Genomic DNA, 21244 nt, shown 5'->3' with positions numbered 1-21244 from the left:
ATATAATATAGTACAAATAATAACACTGACCAAAACACCTGCAGAAATACTGCAGGAAGGACATAGCAGCAGTTATATGCAGCCTTCTGTAAGCTTTAAATATCCACTGGGCTTACATCAAATACATCAAAACACAAAAATAAAAAACAGTTTTCTGTACTTATCAATATGCCTCTGTCCTTCACAGGATAAGTAAAATGGATCACTGCAAAAACTCAAAATCTTAACAAGAATATTTGTCTTATTTCTAGTTAAAATGTCTCCTTTTAGTAAAAAAATCTCATTACACTTAAAACAAGACTCATCACTGGAAAAAACAATTTTTACCTGTTTCAAGTAAATTTTCACTTGAAATAAGTAGAAAAATCTGCCAGTGGAACAAGATTTTTTTGCTTGTAATAAGAAGATAAATCTTGTCCCACTGGCAGATTTTTCTACTTATTTCAAGTGAAAATTTACTTGAAACAGGTGAAAATTGTCAAATAAGTTATTTTTCTGGTGATGACTCTAAATGTTGAAATAGCAGTAAAACCACATTCATTGATGAAATGACATAAGGGATGGAAAGGGGGGATGACAGTTTTACAGGGGGGATGATTTGGACCGTTTTTATTTCAGGGGGATGGCATCCCTCCTCAACTCGAGTACTGACTACAGCAAATTTCACACAGAAATTTACCACTCTGACATTTGTGAAGATATGTGTAAGGTTATATACAACGTAGGCTATATGAAGAGTATGCATTATCACGGTTTCGGAAAGTATTTGCATGTTGAACTCACAGACAGTCAGAATTATCAACAAATTCAAAACACATTTTGATGAAGTATTTTTCTTAAAACACATATTTGGTTCTATGATTCTACGCGGCACAGTGCTCTGGCATCTTCATTACTGTTCTCTCTTATGCTGTCTTATGGGTAGGATGCCCGGTCCAAGATGGCGGCCGTATTTCTCGCGCCCCAGCAGTCGACGAAGCGTCTCTGTACCACATGTCAATGGTTTTTGGAGGCAGGAGACAACTCGGCTTTCTATTGGTTAACGGCGTCAGCGGGACCGTTCAAAACAACGTGTGATTGGCTGCTGGGGCTGAAGCCCCGCCCCTTTTGGGCGGTCATAGTTCACTGTTGAACCCACGTTGAGTGTTATTCCTGAAACTTCTCCACTTGCTTCTCAGCGTTAGTGTACTTTTCATGAATGGATAGTGCGTTATCATCCTTGAAGTAACTTTGTGAAACCAGTCGCCATTCTGCCACCACGCTCCTTGTCAGAAAACCATCAACTTGGGACATCTTGGCTCTTTCTCTACCGAAATGTCAGCTAAAATCATCAGCGGGAAAGAGGTTTCAGCGTAAGTGTCGCCTTTTATCCAGTAAAACTTACGAAACATTTTTTTTTCTCCACTTTTTATGGTTAACTAACTTGCTAATTTGCTTAAACACTAATACTAAAATCCCGAGCTCACCTGTGCATGGTTGTTGCTTTAAATGCGCTTCAAATGGAGATTTTACATGAAGATGATTAAAGTGGCTGCGCATGAGACTGATCACACATTTTACTGTAGATAGAGAGAAACTAATCCCACTTTATGCATGGTATAATCGCCTCCTGATTTTGTATTAAGTGTTCACACCAAATACACTTAGGTAAATATTGTCAGGTTAATAGTTTGTTGGTAAATGATTATCTGTGTGCGTATCTTACAGTATTATGTAAGATGCGAGGGGGAGTGATATGATCTTTGACCCATCGATCCACAAAGGGGGAAAATTCCATTGAAAACTTTGGAGAAGTCGAAATATAATATACATTTATCATAATGGTCCTTTTTTTTTCTCTCCAGCAGCATCATGCAGGAGATTTTACTGCACGTGTTTGTCACAAGACATGACAGCCTGCAGCCTGTTAGCTGGCCCTCACACCACTTATTAGTAAAGCTGATTGATATCACCAAACAGGGTGAATATCCTCTCAGCAAACCTAATTTCCATGGAGTAGAACGGATCTACTGACACTTGGCGAGTGTCTCCATGACTGTAAAAGTCCTTTGTTCACAGGAATATGACCCTAGTTGTTCAGTGACCAGAAATTGTTTCATCAGCCAACACTGAGATAAAGAGTCTTGGTGCAATATTTTATTCCTTTTATTGCAGCATATTGCACTTACAGTACTGTAGACATTTTTGAATAACTAAAGTTTGAGTTTGAGTTTGAGTTTATTCACAATACCATAATAATAATAATAATTATAATAATACAATTGAATTAAACGGGTAGAGTGAATGGGTCCCCCAAGGAAGCTAGAAAAGCTTATAGGTGGGGGCCCGTAGTTCGTATAAGGGTGAGGGTACAGTCAATGGTATAAGCAGTTACCATCCGTAAAGAGATGGTGATGGATAAATGCATACAAAGTACACAAGAAAAACACTTAACATACATACTTAACATTACATACACATACAGTCACACACATACATCCCAGCAGTCCATGAAGAAGCATTTTATATTATATATAGGTTTAGTAAAAGATGATTTTTTAGTTGTCTTTTAAACTTGGAGATAGAACGTAACACCTTGAGACCATCATCAATCCCATTCCAAATCTGCGGCCCGTTAGGAATCCCGTTAGGATGAAATTCTGACTTTACTTTAAACGCAGCTACTGTTAATGTCTCTTGATACAGTCCAAGATTCAATCCAGTTCTCCCTATATCCTTAGATCTTTTTTGAGTACATTTCTCTTGATTTACATATGCAATGAATGATCCATATTAGCTAAATTAGCAGTTGTTTTTTATATGAAGAAGAAAAGTCAAACAGGACTAAGTACAAACATCATGGATCTTCAAATAGACGTCATTGACCCTGAGTGAAAGTCCAGGTAGCCACTGCCATTTTTGATTAAATCAGCTGACTGTAGTAACTAATCTTTGTTTTGGCTTACAACCTTAGCCGACACAAACACTATCAAATAAAGATAAAGCGAAGAGAGATAAGATCCTTTTCTTTTTCTTTTTTTTAACATTTGTTTATTGGATTTTCACAGAAGTATACAAAGCAGATGTAGTTTTGTAGTTACATGCAAACTTCCAGTACAACCCAGTAAATAGTAACCTTATAAAAGAAAAGACTGCGTTTACTTTTTTCACCCCAAAAAAAAAAAAAACAACATCAGAGACCAAAACAAAAACATAACATATAGGACATACTGTAAGCCAAATTAAAAAAAATAATAGTAATAACAAATAGAAAAGCAAACATAAAACATCAGTCCAGAAGTGTTACATATAAGATTTACCGTGACCCGTGCCGCAGCGCCCCACCCCTAGCACAAGTTTATAAAGCCACTACTCCACCGGACCTCACCTGTCCGCCACTAGAGTAGGATCCAGACTTCGTACAAAGGTGAAGAATGGACCCCAGGCCCTCCAAAATATGTCCACAGAGCCATTAAGGGAGAATCTGATCTTCTCCAGTTTAAGATTATACAAAATATCCCTTATCCAGTGGGTGTAGGAGGGGGGGGGAGCGACTCTTCCAATTTATCACTAGAGATAAGATCCTTTTCAAGTGGCTTTTTCTCTCGTTACTTCAGAATTGACAGCTGAAGAGTTACAATTCATTTCACCAGTTTCATAACTCCAGTTGGCATGTTTCTGTCCAGAATCTGATTATTAGAAGGAAACTTAAATTCATTTAAATTAATGCTACATGAATAGTCACTGCATAAAAGTTTTAACACCCCCACCCTTTTTTTGGCCTCGTTTTCTCAGGCAGGTGAGGGAGCGCCTGAAGAAGGATGTGGAGCAGATGAAACTCAAAGATCCCAACTTCAGACCTGGTCTGGTGGTTCTGCAGGTAAGATGAAAGTGACATTCTTTTCTGGATAGAGTAAAATATTATTTTATTCTCTAACATTTGGTTTTCTTGTGGACTTTCCTTGGAGATGGTTGAAAAGTAAGTATTTGTGGCCTTGGCCTTTAGGTGTTGTGTGCTCATGTCTGGGTACAGCGTGCACAAATGTGTGCAAATGTTCAGCTGAAGGCTCTTGTAGATGGACACATTTGTGTGAGTTTATTGTTTGCAAGGCAAAAGGGCTGTTCCTTCATAAGATGTACACAAGGTAATATTTTGTCTGTTTGAAGGTTGGAGATCGTGATGATTCAAATCTCTACATCAGCATGAAGCTGAAAGCAGCAGCAGAGGTAACATAGGTTTTTGTTTTTTAATTTCCTTACAGGATTTATTTATTGATAGTAGATATTCCCAACTTCTACTTTGCAATGTTTCTTTTTATTTATTTAGTATTTCTGGCCTGAACATTTTTATTTTTTTATTTGCAGATTGGAATAAACGCAACACACACGAGACTTTCCAAGACTGCGACAGAAGAAGAGGTGAGACCCGGATAAAGATGAGTGCAGCCCGAGTATAAAAACATAGTTTGCTTTACTTTTTAGGTGCCAGGCTGTTGGTCAAGTGTGAACAATATATGTGTGCCTGCAGGTTCTTCATGCTATCAGAGAAGTGAATGAAAACTCATCTGTACACGGGCTGATCGTGCAGCTGCCACTAGATTCAATCCACAAGATCGACACAGAGAAGGTTACGAATGCTGTGGCCCCAGAAAAAGATGTAGACGGGTAAGAACTAACAAACTTAATCATATGTGTGTTGATTTTGGAGGTTACTTGACAAATGTTAAATACTTTGCAGTAGTCTGGTTTAGAAGAGATAAGTTTAGTTAGGATAATTTAGATAAGGGATCAGCCAGACTGATTATCAGGGTCAATATTAAGCATTTTTTAGAAATTTGCAATTAATTCTCGTTGTAGCCTGTTTGCCCTTTTGAGCAAGTCGGTTTCACATGATAATAGATAATTGGTTAATAATTGAAATGATCTGTGGTACCTTTCTAGACTGACCAGCATAAACGCAGGGAAACTGTCTCGAGGGGACCTTGCTGACTGCTTCATTCCCTGCACACCAAATGGCTGCATGGAGCTGATCAGACAAACTGGTAAACACAACAGCGGTTAACCAAGAAACCTTGTTGCCAAATGAAAACAAAAATGCTCCTTTCTTGGTTATTACATACAGTATGAGAATATGGCTGAGACACTGACTGGCTCTTCTTTACAGGTGTGTCTGTGGCAGGAAAGAGAGCTGTAGTGATTGGTCGTAGTAAGATTGTTGGTGCACCCATGCATGATCTGCTGCTGTGGAGCCACGCCACCGTCACCACCTGCCACTCCAAAACGGCCGATCTGCCGGGAGAGGTACAGTTCACATATGATCATGGTCATAATAATTCCCATGAGCTCTTCTATGACAGGCGGGTGGTGTACTGCTATTTGTTGACATACTGGAATGAACACAAGACCAGAGGTGGGTAGAGTAGCCAAAAAATGTACTCAAGTAAAAGTACTGTTACTTCAGAATAATATGACTCAAGTAGAAGTAAAAAGTAGTCATCCAAATAATTACTTGAGTAAAAGTAAAAAAGTACTCGGTGGAAAAACTACTCAAGTACTGAGTAACTGTTGAGTAACGTCTGATTTATTTTTTTAACACAACCATTCAAACAGACAAAAGTACAAAACAATCATCTTCAGGCAAATTAAATCAATAAAATAAATTAAAATTAATACAAAATAGCTTAAATTAAAATAATCTTAAAATAAATTCAGTACTTTAATAAATAATAAAATAAATAAAATAATAACAGAATGAAAAAATAAATTTAGCACAAGTAGCACTTTGTATTGTTCTTTTTTAACCAGAACTAGAACAAGCCCATGAACTCATAGAAACTCTGTGTGTGTTTGAGTCTGTGTAAATGTGACAAAACATGCGAAAACAAACATTTTTCCCAAAGAATCACTCAGTGATGTCATGAGATTGACGCATACGCGGATAAAAGGGATAAAAAGGATAAAAGAAAAGTAACAGCTCAACGTAGCCTAATGTAGCGGAGTAAGAGTAAGAGTTACTTCTTCACAAATCTACTCAAGTAAAAGTAAAAAGTATAGTGATTCAAAACTACTCCTAAAAGTACAAAATTTCCCAAGACTTACTTAAGTAAATGTAACAGAGTAAATGTAACTCGTTACTACCCACCTGTGCATAAGACACATGATATCCATAAGTAGAAGAACCACTGATACTTTAAGTAACGCAACATATACACATACTCAGTCACCCATGTGTGAGGAAAAGTAACACATTTCTGCAACTTTTGAGGAACTGAGGGTTTATTTTTTCAAATGGACTATTTGCACTGGACAACAACTACTGTACCTCTGGACCTGCAGTGAAATTACACCCTGACGTCTATGTGGTTCAGTGCGTTCATGCTGGATAAGTAAAGTCTTTTTAACTTTAATTTATTGACATTAATCTCAGGACTTGACATCGAGACTGTTAAACAGTCACTTTTTATTTAACATTAACATTAAAAATTAAGTAAAAAACATCTGATCAGACTCAACAGTTAGATTTAAAAAATCAGAAAACATTGTATAGGCCTGTGTGCTTAAGTTGCCACGGTAACGGTAAACTTCCCGATAAGCTTTCATTTAAGGCTAAAGGTTTCGTGTTTTTTTTTTTTTTTTTTAAAAGGTTTTTTGGGCTCTAGTGGCCCTTTATCTGAGATGCAGACTGGAAAGGGGTAGAGAGAGAGAACGGGGGAGACACGCAGCAAAGGTGCGCGGGCTGGATTCGAACCCGCGACCGCTGCAGGAGGAGGACTGTAGCCTCAGTATATGGCCCGCTGCTTAACCCACTGCGCCACCGAGCGGCCAGGTTTCGTGTTTTTAACGTCTCCGTATGAAGTGTAATTAATTTTTTTCATTTTGTTTCTCTGCCAAAAATATCAGATCATTACTCTGCATGTGGTGGATAAAGGCTAAAGTTGTTACAAAATATCACACTATACCATAATTACACAGGAAAAGAGGCAGAAAAGAGATCATTTTTTGTTTTTTTTTAAGATTCCTGCCTGGACATCTTCCATGTGCATTCGCAGGGGATTAAAAATATCTCATATCTCTGTTTGCTGGCGAAGGGCAGATCATTTGCTTGGAAAATATTTACTTTAAAAATCACAGATGTGCTGCCTTCACACTGGAGTAAGATCACAGATCTCAAGATTCTTTATTGTCATTGTTCATATTTCATATACAATGAAATTACATGTGCTTCATCGCAGGCGCTCATCCTTATATAAAGATAAATAAAAATATATAAATATGTAAGGAATTGTAACAAATTCATTAGAAATGCCAGTCCTCAGTCCAGTGTGACTCAGGCATAAGGCATGTTCAGGGAGTGTGAACTATAAGATGACTTGCAGCTGACTTGAGCTGTAATAGCTTTGACTTGATGTTTAAAATTATTTAAATGGACACAAAAATGCTAATCTTCAAAAAGAAAAGAAAGAAGGAAAAAAAAGAAAAAAAAGCCTTCATCATCCAGCGTTGTCCCTAAATCTGAACACTGTCACAATCTTGGTCCCCTTTGCTGAGCTATCATAAAATTAAACCAATTTATCTCACTAAAACATCAATCTGCCTTTATTTTAGATCTGTTGCTATGTATACTACTAGTTTCTTGAAACTGCAACCTGTTAATGATGAAAGAGTGGTAAGGATGAATCTCTGCTGCCATCCTCTGGCAATTTCTCACTGACGAAGCATTGACCAGTGTCTGATTCTGTTCCAGGTGAGCAAAGCTGACATCCTGGTCGTCGGTATCGGAAAAGCAGAAATGGTGAAAGGCGACTGGATCAAGAAGGGAGCAGTGGTCATTGACTGCGGTATCAATCACATTCCAGGTATCATCGCTGTCAGGGCAGTCTGGAGCTCGCTGTGAGGTGGCGGTGCTGGTGTTTACCTCTGGAACCTCTGATTCTCCTTTTCAGATGAGACCAAACCCAGCGGGAAGAGGGTGGTGGGTGACGTCCACTTTGAGTCAGCCAAGGAACAGGCTGGCTTCATCACACCTGTACCTGGTGGCGTGGGACCGATGACTGTAGCCATGCTGATGTCGGTGAGGCCCTTTTTTCTTTTCTTTTTAACCTTTTACACCCGACTTCTTCTAATTGTTGATTTAATTTCCATTCAAGTGTAAATATAGGACTTGCAATTTTTTTCGAACCCACCAGACTGAAAGAGATTTGTTTATTACAACCAAGACTTACAAGTATGCATGTGTTTGTGGTTTTCCGTCTAGAACACAGTGCTGAGTGCAAAGCGTTTCCTTGATGAACACCAGCCTGGAAAATGGGACATTTCTTACACCAAACTTAACCTCCAGAAGCCTGTGCCGAGGTTTGTCTTCCACTTAACCATGGTCATGTCGCGTCAATGGCTTTTGCACAAGGATTCACCAACTGAATGATTTTATTTTATTTTATTGTTGGCTTTGTCTCGAACACAACAAAACCCATCAAATTAAAAGCATCAAAATATTTAAAAAAAAGCAATTTAACAGTGTCATCCAAAAATAAAACGCAACAGCAAAACAATGTTTTCGAGAGGGAACAGGAGGAAGCATAAAGCTTATTTAGTCCTGTCCCTTCCTCACAATCATATCATATAAACCATAAAAAATTTATAAAAAATTTCAATAAAATAAGAAGATTCTGATATTCCACAAGGAACAGAATAACAATCAAAGAAATACATATAGAAGGCAAATTAATATTGCTGGTATTTATTATAAATATAAGTTAACGGTGTATAAATATAAGTTGATGGTTAACTGTCACCCATGGTGACAATATATATTGTTGTGGTTGTGAAATGCATCTGCCACAATGTGTGTAAATTTAGGTGAGGTGAACTGTAGAATAATTTTACTATAATTTGATATAGATCTTTTGTACATTGTTTTGGTTCAAATGTTGAGACAGGATGAAGCCTTAAAAAAAAAAAAAGAATCTGTCAAGTTGTTAATGAGAAACAGGGATGGGATTAAATAAGTTTTCTTCTTCCCATTCCCTTTCTAGTGTTAACAAGTTCATTTGTATTTTGAACCTGCACCTGATAAACCTGATAAAAGTATTTGTTTAATTTTATGTTGAACGCAGGTCATTTATGTTATGTTGTATGGCTCGAAATAAAAAAAATATGAATGAATATGAATGAAAAATTTAGTGCTTTATTTTTATACTTGTCAAGAATTGATCTAAGAATCCCAACCCTTGCTCTCTCTTCCTTTGCTCTGATAAATAATTTGTGTTTTTCCTTTTATTCATTTGCTTATGTTCTTGTAACTGCGACAGCGACATAGTGATTTCCCGCTCCTGCGTGCCCAAACCCATCGGCCGTGTAGCCAAGGAGGCGGGCCTGCTCTCCGACGAGGTGGAGCTCTTCGGCCAGACTAAGGCCAAGGTTCAGCTGAATATCATCAAACGGCTGCGGTCCCAGCCAGACGGCAAATATGTGGTGGTCACTGGGTATGTGTTCATTATGTAACTGCTGCTTTGGTGTGTGCTGAGAAAAAGATTTATGTAGAGTTACACTTTCTCACATGATTTTACTGCCTTTCTACATTTGAGTGCAATGATGAGCTGATAGGTGAGTTGATGAGATTTTCTATTTGCAGCATCACACCGACTCCTCTGGGTGAGGGCAAGAGCACCACCACCATCGGCCTGGTCCAGGCCATGGGAGCCCACATGAAGCTCAACGTGTTTGCCTGTGTCCGACAGCCTTCTCAGGGGCCCACATTTGGCATTAAAGGTAAGCTTTGGAAGAAAATAAGCTTAATTTACTAGACTGATGTTACAGGTGGAGCTTGCGCTGTTGTAGTGTGTGTATCTGCAGTTTTCTCTCTCGTCAACAGGTGGTGCTGCAGGAGGTGGATATTCTCAAGTTATTCCAATGGAAGAGGTACTGTTCTAATTTTTTCAATGTTTTAATCTATAAGATTACGGAAGAGTATTAGGGCCAGGCAGGAGAAAAAATATTTGAGAGGGGAAGATTTTTTTTTATTGTGCACTTCGAGAAAAAAGTCGAAATGTCGAGATTAATGTTGAAGTACAATTTCGAGAAAAAAGTCGAAATGTTGAGAATAATGTTGAAATACAATTTCAAGAATTTTTTCTCAACATTTAAACTTTATTCACGAAATTTTGAATTTTTTCTCAACATTTCGACTTTTTTCTCGAAATTGTACTTCAAAATTATTCTCGACATTTCGACTTTTTTCTCCTCAACATTTCGACTTTTTTCTCGAAATTGTGCTTCAACATTAATCTCGACATTTCGACTTTTTTCTCATCATTTCGACTTTTTTCTCGAAATTGTATTTCAACATTAATCTCGACATTTCGACTTTTTTCTCGAAGTGCACAATAAAAAAAAATCTTCCCCTCTCAAATATTTTTTCTCCTGCATGGCCCTAATACTCTTCCGTAATAAGATTGATACGGGTTTCTTTAATGAGATTTTTTTTTTTTTTTTTTTTCAAATATTTCTCTAGTTCAACCTCCATCTTACTGGTGACATTCATGCCATCACAGCTGCCAACAACTTGGTGGCTGCCGCCATCGATGCCCGCATGTTCCACGAGTCCACACAGACTGACAAGGTGAGCTCTGCCTTTGAGTGTAAAAAATACAATGATGGCAAGTTAGTTGAAGTATTGTTCTAATCATCTTTCCCCTGTGTGTGCATCTCTAGGCGCTGTACAATCGCTTGGTCCCACTCAGTGGTGGGCAGAGGAAGTTCTCCCCAATCCAGATTAACAGACTCAAAGTAAAGAATGGCATTAGACGATTCTAGGATTTTACATGAAGCTCTTGTCTGCACATGTGGGTCCTCACATGTTTTTATTTGTTTAGAGACTGGGCATAAACAAGACGGATCCCTCCACGCTTACTGATGAAGAGATCACCCGCTTTGCCCGCTTGGACATGGAACCGAGCACCGTTACTTGGCAGAGAGGTGTGAACATTTGCAGCTTCTCCATCATGGCTCCAGTCTCGTACACATGTTCAAGTGGTCTTTTCTGTTTCTCTTCAGTGTTGGACACAAATGACCGATTCCTGAGGAAGATCACTATCGGTCAGTCGCCAACTGAAAAGGGCCACACGAGAGAAGTGAGGGTTTTTTGATATTGCTCAACTATTTATTTCTAAAGTTATAGAATTTTGCAACAGTGATGTAGAAAAACAACACCAAACAGCCCGGTAACATGTAAAGAAACTGCTTTCTTACAATTAGCGTTGGAGTTTTTGGTAACGTATAAAAGAGGCCGTTACTGCGGCCTCACGTTACAGCCCGGTCCCTTACCGTGATCTGTCCTCCAGGCCCAGTTTGACATCACCGTGGCCAGTGAGATCATGGCGGTGCTCGCCCTCACCTGCAGCCTGGAGGACATGCGAGAGCGCTTGGCCAAGATGGTCGTAGCCACCAGCCGCGGGGGACAGCCCATCACCACCGAGGACCTGGTCAGTGTCTCCACCGTATCCCGGCCGGTTGTGTAAATGTGGTGGATGAATGTATGTACAGTGATGTTTGTCCTGTGCAGGGCGTGAGCGGCGCTCTAACCGTGCTAATGAAGGACGCCATCAAGCCAAACCTGATGCAGACTTTGGAGGTGGGTGAGACGGACTTGTGTTCTAGTTTGAGAATCCTCTGATGAGGAACCAGTTAGTATATTCATGCTCTGTCCTTTTCTGACGTTTGTGGTTGGTATTTGTTTTCAGAACCCTTTTTTTTTTTTTTTTCAGTTGACTATTTCTTGCTTCTAATTTTACACACATCTCTTTTTTGTTTATGCGAACGTGTTATCTGAATCCACAGGGAACACCTGTGTTTGTTCACGCTGGCCCCTTCGCCAACATCGCCCACGGAAACTCCTCCATCCTGGCTGATAAAATTGCTTTAAAGCTGGTTGGACCTGATGGATTTGTGGGTATGATGACGTCCTGAACTAACTCTAATGGTTGATATATGTTGTACCTATACCTGTCAATCATGCAAGTAACACTGCATTCATTATCAATACTCAATATTCCTTAAAGTGGTGGTACTGTTACTAATCTCTGTGTAATAACGCTTGTGAATTGTGTCTTGTAGTGACGGAGGCTGGCTTTGGTGCTGATATCGGCATGGAGAAGTTCTTTAATATCAAGTGTCGCTACTCAGGCCTGAGGCCTCATGTGGTGGTGCTGGTGGCCACAGTCCGAGCCCTGAAGATGCACGGAGGAGGACCAACTGTACGTTTACCGAAAAGTTTCCCTCAGATTAGAAGTTATAAATGAATCCTTTTTTTGAGTGGTTTTAAAAAAAAAAAAATTTTTTCTTTCTTTTTCACTCACACTTTGGGCTTAAGAATTACTGACAAACTCATTTCTTTTGTTCAGGTCACTGCTGGGATGCCACTGCCGAAGGAATACATAGAGGAGGTAATGCAGAAGAGCAGCCGGCTGAGGCGTGTTGTTCCACCTTTTTAGTGCATAGGAAATATGTCACAGATGTAAAACATGCATCAAAATTTTCTTTTTATTTCAGGAAGTGTGTATAAAAGTGATTTGTGACTTTGGTGCTTCTCTCATGTTTCTTGAAGGACAGTAAAAAATGAACACAACTGATATCGAGCTTTACTCTTAAATCATATTAACTATGGACCGTGTAATTTATTAGCAGTACCAAAGCCAAAAGGTTGTGTTGTGAATAGTTGGCTAGTGGAGATGGTGTGAAGCTTCTCCTCGCTTGATTAATCACATGTGAATGGCCGTTAAAAGCTTGGTTTCAGCTTTTTAAGTAAATACACAGTCTTTGTTTGTGTTTGCATGCAGAACCTTGATCTGCTGAGGAACGGCTGCAGCAACATGAAGAAACAAATAGAAAATGCAAAGTACTTTGGTGTGCCGGTGGTGGTTGCCGTCAATGCCTTCAAGTGAGTGCACGAAGAGGACTAAAACACTTGAGACCTCAATGGGAAATATGGGAAGGGTTTTTTCTGTAATTTTGTGGCATTTATTTGCTGCTCTGACTCATTTTTCAGGACAGACAATGAGGCTGAGCTGGAGTTGGTCTGCAGCGTGGCCAAAGCTGCCGGAGCCTTCGACGCGGTGCGATGCTCCCACTGGGCGGAGGGTGGAGCCGGCGCCGTAGCGCTTGGTCAGGCCGTCCAGAGGGCCAGCGAGGCCCCCAGCAACTTCAAGTTCCTCTATGATTTGGAGGTACAGGCTTTGACCTGAACTTCTGCAGCTCTTTCCTTGGTGCCCCTTTTTTTGACCTCCTTCATTTTGTGTTGATCTACTTACTCTTTAGCTCCCGATTGCTGACAAGATCAGAATAATTGCTCAGAAGATCTACGGAGCAGACGATATCGAGCTTCTCCCCGAGGCCCAGCGCAAGGTGGAGCTCTACACCAAACAGGTCAGCTTGCCTCCCACTAGTTTTCCCTGTTCTGTCAGACGTGTTTTTTTTTTTGTTTAACTGCATCTGTTTGTGTAAATTACAAACTTTTGTCTCTCCTGTCAGGGATTTGACCACCTTCCAATCTGTATGGCGAAGACGCACTTGTCTCTCTCTCATGAAGCAGACAAGAAGGGTGTTCCCTCTGGTTTCACGTTGCCAATCAGGGACATCAGAGCCAGTGTGGGCGCCGGCTTCTTGTTCCCACTGGTCGGCACGGTAAGCTCCGGCTGAGCAAGCAGCTCCTTTGTTTGACTTTTTAAAAGCTTTGTATTAATTCACTGTAAAAACATTTGAGTGTACACAACTTGCTTTTTTGTTTAGATTTAAAGTCAATGCAGCATACAAAGGAGATTTTACTAGTTTTGTGTCAGCTTGGGGCTTCTGTTAACTCTGCAGGGACTTGTTTGTTTGGTTTTAACCAATTGCTTCTCAAAAGCAAGAACACGAGATGACGTTTCTTTACATATCAGCACATAACAGTTCCCGTCAATGATTTTACCAACTCTTCTGGTTTGGGAAGTCGGGCATCTGTTTTCTTGGTCCTCAGACGAAATATGCAGATGTTTTGATTTTATTATTTTTGGTCACAGCAACACTTAGGTCTGTGGGAGACATGCATGAAATGTATGAATTTAATTTATCTAAAATGAAGACCGATAAACTAAATATAAAGTTGTGACTCATTCATTATGACGGGCGCAGTTGTGTCGGTGGTTTCTGCATAAAAATTAATAAATCAAATTATCACGGACTGAATGTGTGTCAGGACATGAGTTTATATGTCACAGCCAGGTTGATATTTTATTTTTGCACAATTGTTTCAAGTGTCTGTTATACAACCTTTTTTTTTTTTTATCTCTGTGTTTAGATGCCCACAATCCCCGGCCTGCCCACCCGACCCTGCTTCTACGACATCGACCTGGATCCTGAGACCGAACAAGTCAACGGGCTCTTCTAAAGACGGTTAAGATGTGCGCCACATGCTTCCATGTCATTCAGGAGATCACACCTGGTAAAATAGTTTCTGTTTCCCTTCTTTGTCTAAACACTTCCCTGTTAGCCGAGGAAGTGCCTCCAGCTTGTTTTCTGCTACCGTTAAGTGGGTTTAACTAGTTTCACTAATTAGTATGTAAAATCCAGCTTTTCCCAGAAGGTTTCTTACAGATAAATCAAGAGACAATCCCTAAAATTGTCAGTTTAATGGATGTTATTACATGAGTAGCGGTTCCTGTTGACAAATTCCATTTACATCACAGACTGAACAAACACATTTCACATATTGATCTCCCCAAACTGTCAAACATGATTTTCAGGGTCTTGTATTCATTATTTTTGTATATTTTGTGACCAATGTCATCTTTGTCGCTACACTGTCTTTGAAAATTATCCTGAGTCTTTTTGGATACAAATATTACAAACTGATTAAGTAAAACTAATGCTGCTTTAAAAAGTGTCTTTGTTTAATTTGTACTGGTTTCATCCAGTTTGTTTTGCCTTTCAAGTATTTTAGCTGTCTCTAAAACTGTAACAGTAATTTTGATGTCTCTTTTATTTTAAATCCTAACTGAATTAATTCCACCTTCTGTCAGAAAAAGTTGAATAAAGTCTCTTTAATGGAAAGCTGATGTCATTTCTTCATCACACCAAGATTTTTAAACGGGACACTTTCACATTCAGAATTTGTCACATCAATTATAAATTCCCATTTAAATTTCATGCAATGGACGTGAAGGTGAGTGTGATCGTGACAACCTTTTCCATTATAAGATGGAGCAAGACTCAGATCTATCATCCAAATGTATTTGTAAATTAAATAGAGTTGATGCATTTGGATACAAATGAAAACTAATTTACCATCAGAGTAGAATTTAAGGAATCAATAGAGATTAATGTACAGCCTTTGTAAGACATCTTCTAATCAATTCCTCTAATTGCCCTGTAGCCTGTAATACCTCATGTGCAGCAGTAACTTAAACCTGTTGAAACCACAAGCTGCATTACAAGCTAACCACAACGATTTGGTCGGGTTGAGGTCTGGACTTTGAGAGTTCTTCTCGAGGACTTGTATTCAACTCTGCGACTGCAAGGTATTCAGGTACTTTGGTGCCAAAGTGAGCACCAAACCATCACTCCTCCACCACCGCGTCGGACGGTTGGTTTGTGGTATTTGTCCTGAAATGGTTTTCATCAAACATTTCCACTGAAATCTTGTTGGTCCAAATAGAATTGATCCGCAGGACTTGTGTTACAAATTTGTGCATTTACGGTGTTCTTTTAGAGAGAAAAAGTTTTCCCTCTGGAAACGCTTGATAGTAATGTCATGAACATTTAACATATTAAGTCTGTTGTGCTTCTATAAGATCTTACCTGGTGTTTTTTTTCTCCTTCGTGATACATCACGCCTGGCTGCTCCATAGCTGCCCTCATGTCGGCTCTTTAAAGTCAAGAGCTCTGCATGGAAAAAAACTGCAGCAAAAAGGTATTGAAGGTTATGCATTTTGATCATTTAGAAGTTCACCCATGAGAGAATTAAAGCTTTCCGGAAGAAGGCTCAGCAGAGTCAGCGTCAGCTCAGAAAGTTTAACCTGCCACAGCCGCTGTTGATCACCTTCTACTCTGCCATCATCCAGTCTGTTCTCTGCACTTCCATCACTGTCTGGTTTGGATCTGCCACCAAACTAGACAGGAAAAGACTGCAATGGACAATCAGGTCTGCAGAGAGGATAATTGGGACTAACCTCCCATCTATCCAGGACCTGTCCAGGACCAGGAAACAGGCAGGTAGCATCTCTGCAGACCCCTCACACCCAGGACACAGTCTGTTTGAACTCCTGCCCTCTGGACGGCGCTACAGAGCTCTGTAGCCAAAACCTCCAGACTCGGAGACAGTTTCTTCCCCCAAGCTGTTGCTCTGATGAACTCTCATCATTCATAGAGTCTCAGAGAAATCAATCAATCACTGTGCAATAATAACAGTAATTATATAATAACACAATCATATGCTGTGACAATGCACATTCCAATAATCATATCTACCTCATTCTGCTGCACCTTTCAATTGTATATATGTTAATAAGAGCTTTCATTTGTCTATTACCTATTTACTGTAGAGTGAGCGATAACAACCGAATCAAATTCCATTTCTTGTCTGACCTGACCTGGCCAAATAAGCGTGATTCTGATTTAAAAAAAAAAAAAAAAAAAAAAAAAGATACTGTATTTTCATGTCAAATGTGAGCAAAACTACTAGAACAAAAGGTCAAAACAAAACTTTGGAATCAAGTAGCTTCATCTCTGACTGTATGTGGAATGGGTAAAATTGTCTAATCTCTAATGCCCTAAAAAAACTGCATCTGATGAGAAAGTGCTATGTCTCCTTCTAAAAGTGTGTAGAACAGAGATCTGAAGTTGCGAGTGCAAGAACCTCAAAGCCTCTGCTGCCCCGAACACTCCCTGTAACAGTTCATGATAAATCATCAGCACAAAGGAAAACTCTGACGCCCCATCCTGCACTTCCACAGATAAAAGTGATGGAGCACCTCAGCGAAATGATAGATGGAGGGAAAACCATGAGTCAGCCTTCAGGGAGGGTTGAGTTGAGGAAAAACTAAAGATAATGTAACAGTGATTAATAATAATAACAGAGATTCATATTAACACAGTAATTTAATAATATTTAAGCCTAACTAACTGTGATTGATCGACCTCAGTCTTACTATAAAGACCTCGTGGTTGCCCACCAGAGCATGTGGCTTTCAAAATTTCATCAAGAGGAATGGGTCCCAGCTCCAGTTTACCTCGTGTCTGTCTTTTAACATTTAGTAGGTTTGAAATGTTCCTGTTTGATGAAGTTATAGTTGGTGCTGGTTCACATGAACCTGAGTGATTCATTTTGTTACGCTACCATGAGCTTAAGCTCCTGGGTGATTCCTCATGATGCACTGACAACCTTCCTTCCTTTTCTTTGACTTATCTCTCTCGTGCATCAGTCTCACATTATGCATATTAAAGTCAAACAGTTCTGAGGGTTCGGTTATGGGGACTGGCGATCCCCCACATATAAACTTTTTCTTTTGTTGTATTTGCAAGTAGGAATACTTACAACAGCAGATTATAGTAAAATGAATGGAAAAAAAAAAAGTTTTCGTCCTTCAATCACATATAACTTTGATACTCCTCAACTAGAATGAAGAAAAAATGCTTCCAGCAACCGTTTATTTCTTCTTTGTAAACTAAATTCCACCTACACTCATCTAGACCAGTCATGGTACAGTGATGTTTCATCCGATCAGCATTTACTTACATCACAAATAAATACATGAACTGAACATTTATCTATTTTTTTTTTTGTTATTGCTGTCTTGTTGGATCGCTACAGGGTGGGTGGGGGGTCGTGTGATTTAAAGGTTTTTGCTATACAATTGCGTGCATAATTGTTCAATTTAATTGTATGCATCAACAAAATAATAAAAATCAGTTGATCACAAAAAACAAATAACTACATTTGTCTGGAAATCTTCCAAGAAGAAGATAAAGAAAGACCCAATTGGCCCAAGTCATTTAAAGCTAGAGCAGGAAATGCAGTGGTTTGTGTTTTTAAAGGTAACAAGTCATGAGAAGAATCACTCTTTCTGGTTATGATAGCCTTAATTTGGGTTTCTGAAGTGACTATCACACCTATTTGAGGTGAGGCTGAGGTGTGGACTGGACTGGGATATTTTTCAGCCATTGTTTCTTAACTTTGCCACTGTGCAAAATCATTGTTGTCAGACACGTGCTCTCAACTTAGACTCATGCAGAGTTGTTATTTTTATGGTTGATCCAGTGAATGTCTGATGAGGAAATGCGTTAGTCAAGACCTGACTGATGTTATGTTAAGCGTGGGATGATGCAGCATCTATCTTTGTGTTGTTTGCTTTTAGCAGTTAAACTACATCTATAGTCATCATCATGCACTCCAATAACAGACCTTTATTCTAATATCAGTCTTTCACCAAGTAACACACACACACAACACGTAAAACAGGTCACAAGGAGTCTCTATAACAGGAGGCATAGATGACACAATTAACTTTTTTTTTTTTTTAATAACTGTGCAGTGCCATTATTCATAAACCATAACCTTTATCCTAGTTTTCCTTTCAAACTTTCTCCTCAGTCTTTTGATGGTATAATCTGGCGCCACCTAGCGGACCTGGTTTAATATTGCAGTGTCTCTGACGTTGCCGTTAACTCGATGGCGGTTAATCGAGACACTTCACGTTAGCACTTTATGATAGATATTTGATAGATACTTGATTTCTGCAGCCCACTGGTCCCCAGCCAGGTCCTCGGGGCCCCTGACCTGCATGTTTTAGGTGCCGCCCTGGCCTGCTTTCAGGACAGGATCTAAAACACGCAGGACAGTGGAGCCCGAGGACCAGGGCTGGGGACCACTGATATATAGTCATGATGACTACTTAAAACAACAATTTTACGCACCTAAACATGCTAAACCATTGCCATTAACTATTAACTGCCGGACAAATTGTTTCTCTTTGTATTAATTGTATTATGCCATAGTTCTCTACCCCGCTGAGTTATTAACGTTAATCATTTAGAAAACTTGAGAAAGTTATGTGGTCCACCTCTGTGATTGAAGTTCAAAACCGTTAAGATATCAATGATGACTAAATGAACAAATAGATGGATAATGATCACAAAGAAAAACTAAATGGCACAGGTTCAGATTGATAGAGGCCAGAGAAATGAATTCAAAGTAATTAAAATACACAAAATGTTGACAAAGAGAACTGATATGACTATCTATCTATCTATCTATCTATCTATCTATCTATCTATCTATCTATCTATCTATCTATCTATCTATCTATCTATCTATCTATCTATCTATCTATCTATCTATCTATCTATCTATCTATAGATATATAGATAGATAGATATATATCGAAAATAAATAGATGGAAATAAAACAAACTGAGTCAAGAAAAATCAGACATCCAACAACGAAAGTGCAGCCACAAAATGAAAACACAAAGTGCTGTAAAATTTCCAAACTTATCAAAAGTGGACAAAAAAAGGTTAAATAAGATAAAATACAATAACATGACGTGGAATATATGTAAATATAATCTAGTTTTTGCGTAAAACATTAAAGAAATATCAATGATGGTAGTACGAATACACCGCACCCTGAAAGTATTCACTTTTTCCACATTTTGCTGTTACAGCCTTATTGTAAAATGAATAAAATTCATTTTTGTCCGAAAATGTATATTCACAATACCCCATATTGAAGAACATTTTAAAAAAAGTATTTGAAAATGTTTGCAAATTTATTGGAAATAAAGAACAAAAATATAACATGAACATAAGTATTCACAGCCTTTTCCAAGATACTCAAAATTGCAATCCTGTTTCCACTGATCTTCAAGACTGAAGTGTGATAAATTCAGGTGATTGGACATGATTTGTGCAGCACGGTGACTTAGTGGTTAGCAGTATTGCCTCACGGCAAGAACGTTCCTGGTTCGACTCCTGGGCCCGGCGGGAGTCTTTCTGTGTGGAGTTTGCATGTTCCCTCTGTGCTTTTGTGGGTTCCCTCCGGGTACTCCGGCTTCCTCCCACAGTCCAAAAACTTGCCTAGTAGGTTAATTGAGAATTATAAATTGCCCGTAGGTGTGAGTGTGTCTGGTTGTCTGTCTGTATATGTGGCCCTGCGATAGACTGGCGACCTGTCCAGGGTGAACCCGTGCCTCTCGCCTGTAATGAACTGGGATAGACTCCAAAGGAGATGCAAAGGCCTGCAAAGGATAAAGCGGGTATAGAAAATGGATGGATGGCTGGAAATGATTTACAAATATGAAATATGTCCTACAGCTGACAGGGCATGTCAACTGTATGATGTACAATGTTAAACCGAGCCATGAACTCCAGGGACTTGTCTCCGAGACAGGATTGCATTGACGCACAGATCTAAAGAAGGGTTCAGAAAAATTCTGCAGTATTGAAGTGGTTTCCATCATCTGTAAATGGAAGAAATTTGCAACCACCAGGACTCTTCCAAGACCAAACTGAGTGATCGGGGGGAAAAAGGCCTTAGTCAGGGAGGTGACCAAGAACCTGAGCTCCAGCATCTCTCTGTGGAGAGAGGGGAACCTTCTATCAACTATCTCTGCAGCCATTCACCAACCAGGTCTGCATGGTAGATTGGCCAGATAGAAGCTACTCTTCAGTAAAAGCCAATGATAGCTCAACTGGAGTTTGCCAAAAGGCAACTGAATAACTCCCAGACCATGAGAAACCAAATTCGCTGGTCTGGTGAATCAGAGATTGAACTCTTTGGCCGGAATGTGAAGCGCCATGTCTGGGGGAAACCAGGCAGCCTGGCGAATGCCATCCCCTCAGTGAAGCATGGTGGTGGCAGCATCATGCTGTAGAGAGGTTTTTCAGCGGGAGGAACAGGGATATGATTCAGGATCGAGGGAAAGATGACTGCAGCAATGTATAGAGACATCCTTGATGAAAACCTGCTCCAGAGCACTCTGGGCCCCTAGACTGGGATGAAGGTTTATTTTCCAACACAAAAATTTTCCCAAGGACACCAGCAAGATAAGAGAGGAGTGGCTGTGGGACAACTCCGTGAATGTCCTTGAGTGGCACAGCCAGAGCCCAGACTTGAACCCAGTTAAACATCTCTGGAGAGATCTGTGCACCAATGCTCCCCACCCAGCCCGATGGAGCTTGGTCAGTCCTAAAACTGCCCAAAATTAGGTGTGCCAATACTTGTTGCATCATACTCAAA

At 39.5% G+C, this 21244-nt stretch overlaps 1 protein-coding gene across 1 annotated transcript; it reads left to right on the top strand.

Annotated features, from left to right (window-relative positions):
- The first annotated feature begins 1129 nt into the window (after positions 1-1129).
- mthfd1b (methylenetetrahydrofolate dehydrogenase (NADP+ dependent) 1b) lies at positions 1130-15060 on the top strand. Its single transcript, XM_061743531.1, has 27 exons — positions 1130-1352; positions 3775-3859; positions 4147-4206; positions 4345-4398; positions 4508-4644; positions 4921-5021; positions 5144-5280; positions 7724-7835; positions 7923-8050; positions 8234-8331; positions 9288-9461; positions 9611-9747; positions 9851-9897; positions 10490-10597; positions 10690-10764; positions 10851-10953; positions 11032-11108; positions 11319-11459; positions 11540-11608; positions 11815-11926; positions 12091-12230; positions 12378-12419; positions 12813-12913; positions 13022-13199; positions 13291-13398; positions 13504-13656; positions 14309-15060. Exons 1-27 carry the CDS (start codon positions 1315-1317, stop codon positions 14396-14398), a joined length of 2805 nt encoding a protein of 934 aa, XP_061599515.1. The 5' UTR covers positions 1130-1314; the 3' UTR covers positions 14399-15060.
- The last annotated feature ends 6184 nt before the right edge of the window (positions 15061-21244 follow it).

The sequence above is a fragment of the Cololabis saira genome, chromosome 16, assembly GCF_033807715.1.
Source record: "Cololabis saira isolate AMF1-May2022 chromosome 16, fColSai1.1, whole genome shotgun sequence".
Lineage (NCBI taxonomy): Eukaryota > Metazoa > Chordata > Actinopteri > Beloniformes > Belonidae > Cololabis > Cololabis saira.
Note: the sequence above shows the minus strand (reverse complement) of the source record. Positions and strands in the feature narration are given on the sequence as shown.

What these genes read in the sequence shown, in the direction of transcription:
- mthfd1b (XM_061743531.1), top strand. Translation starts at nt 1,315, where the DNA reads ATGTCAGCTAAAATCATCAGCGGGAAAGAGGTTTCAGC. An exon ending in AAATATGTGGTGGTCACTGG is followed by an intron (nt 9,462 to 9,610) that starts GTATGTGTTCAT and finishes TTCTATTTGCAG; the next exon opens with CATCACACCGACTCCTCTGG. An exon ending in TGGACCTGATGGATTTGTGG is followed by an intron (nt 11,927 to 12,090) that starts GTATGATGACGT and finishes TGTGTCTTGTAG; the next exon opens with TGACGGAGGCTGGCTTTGGT.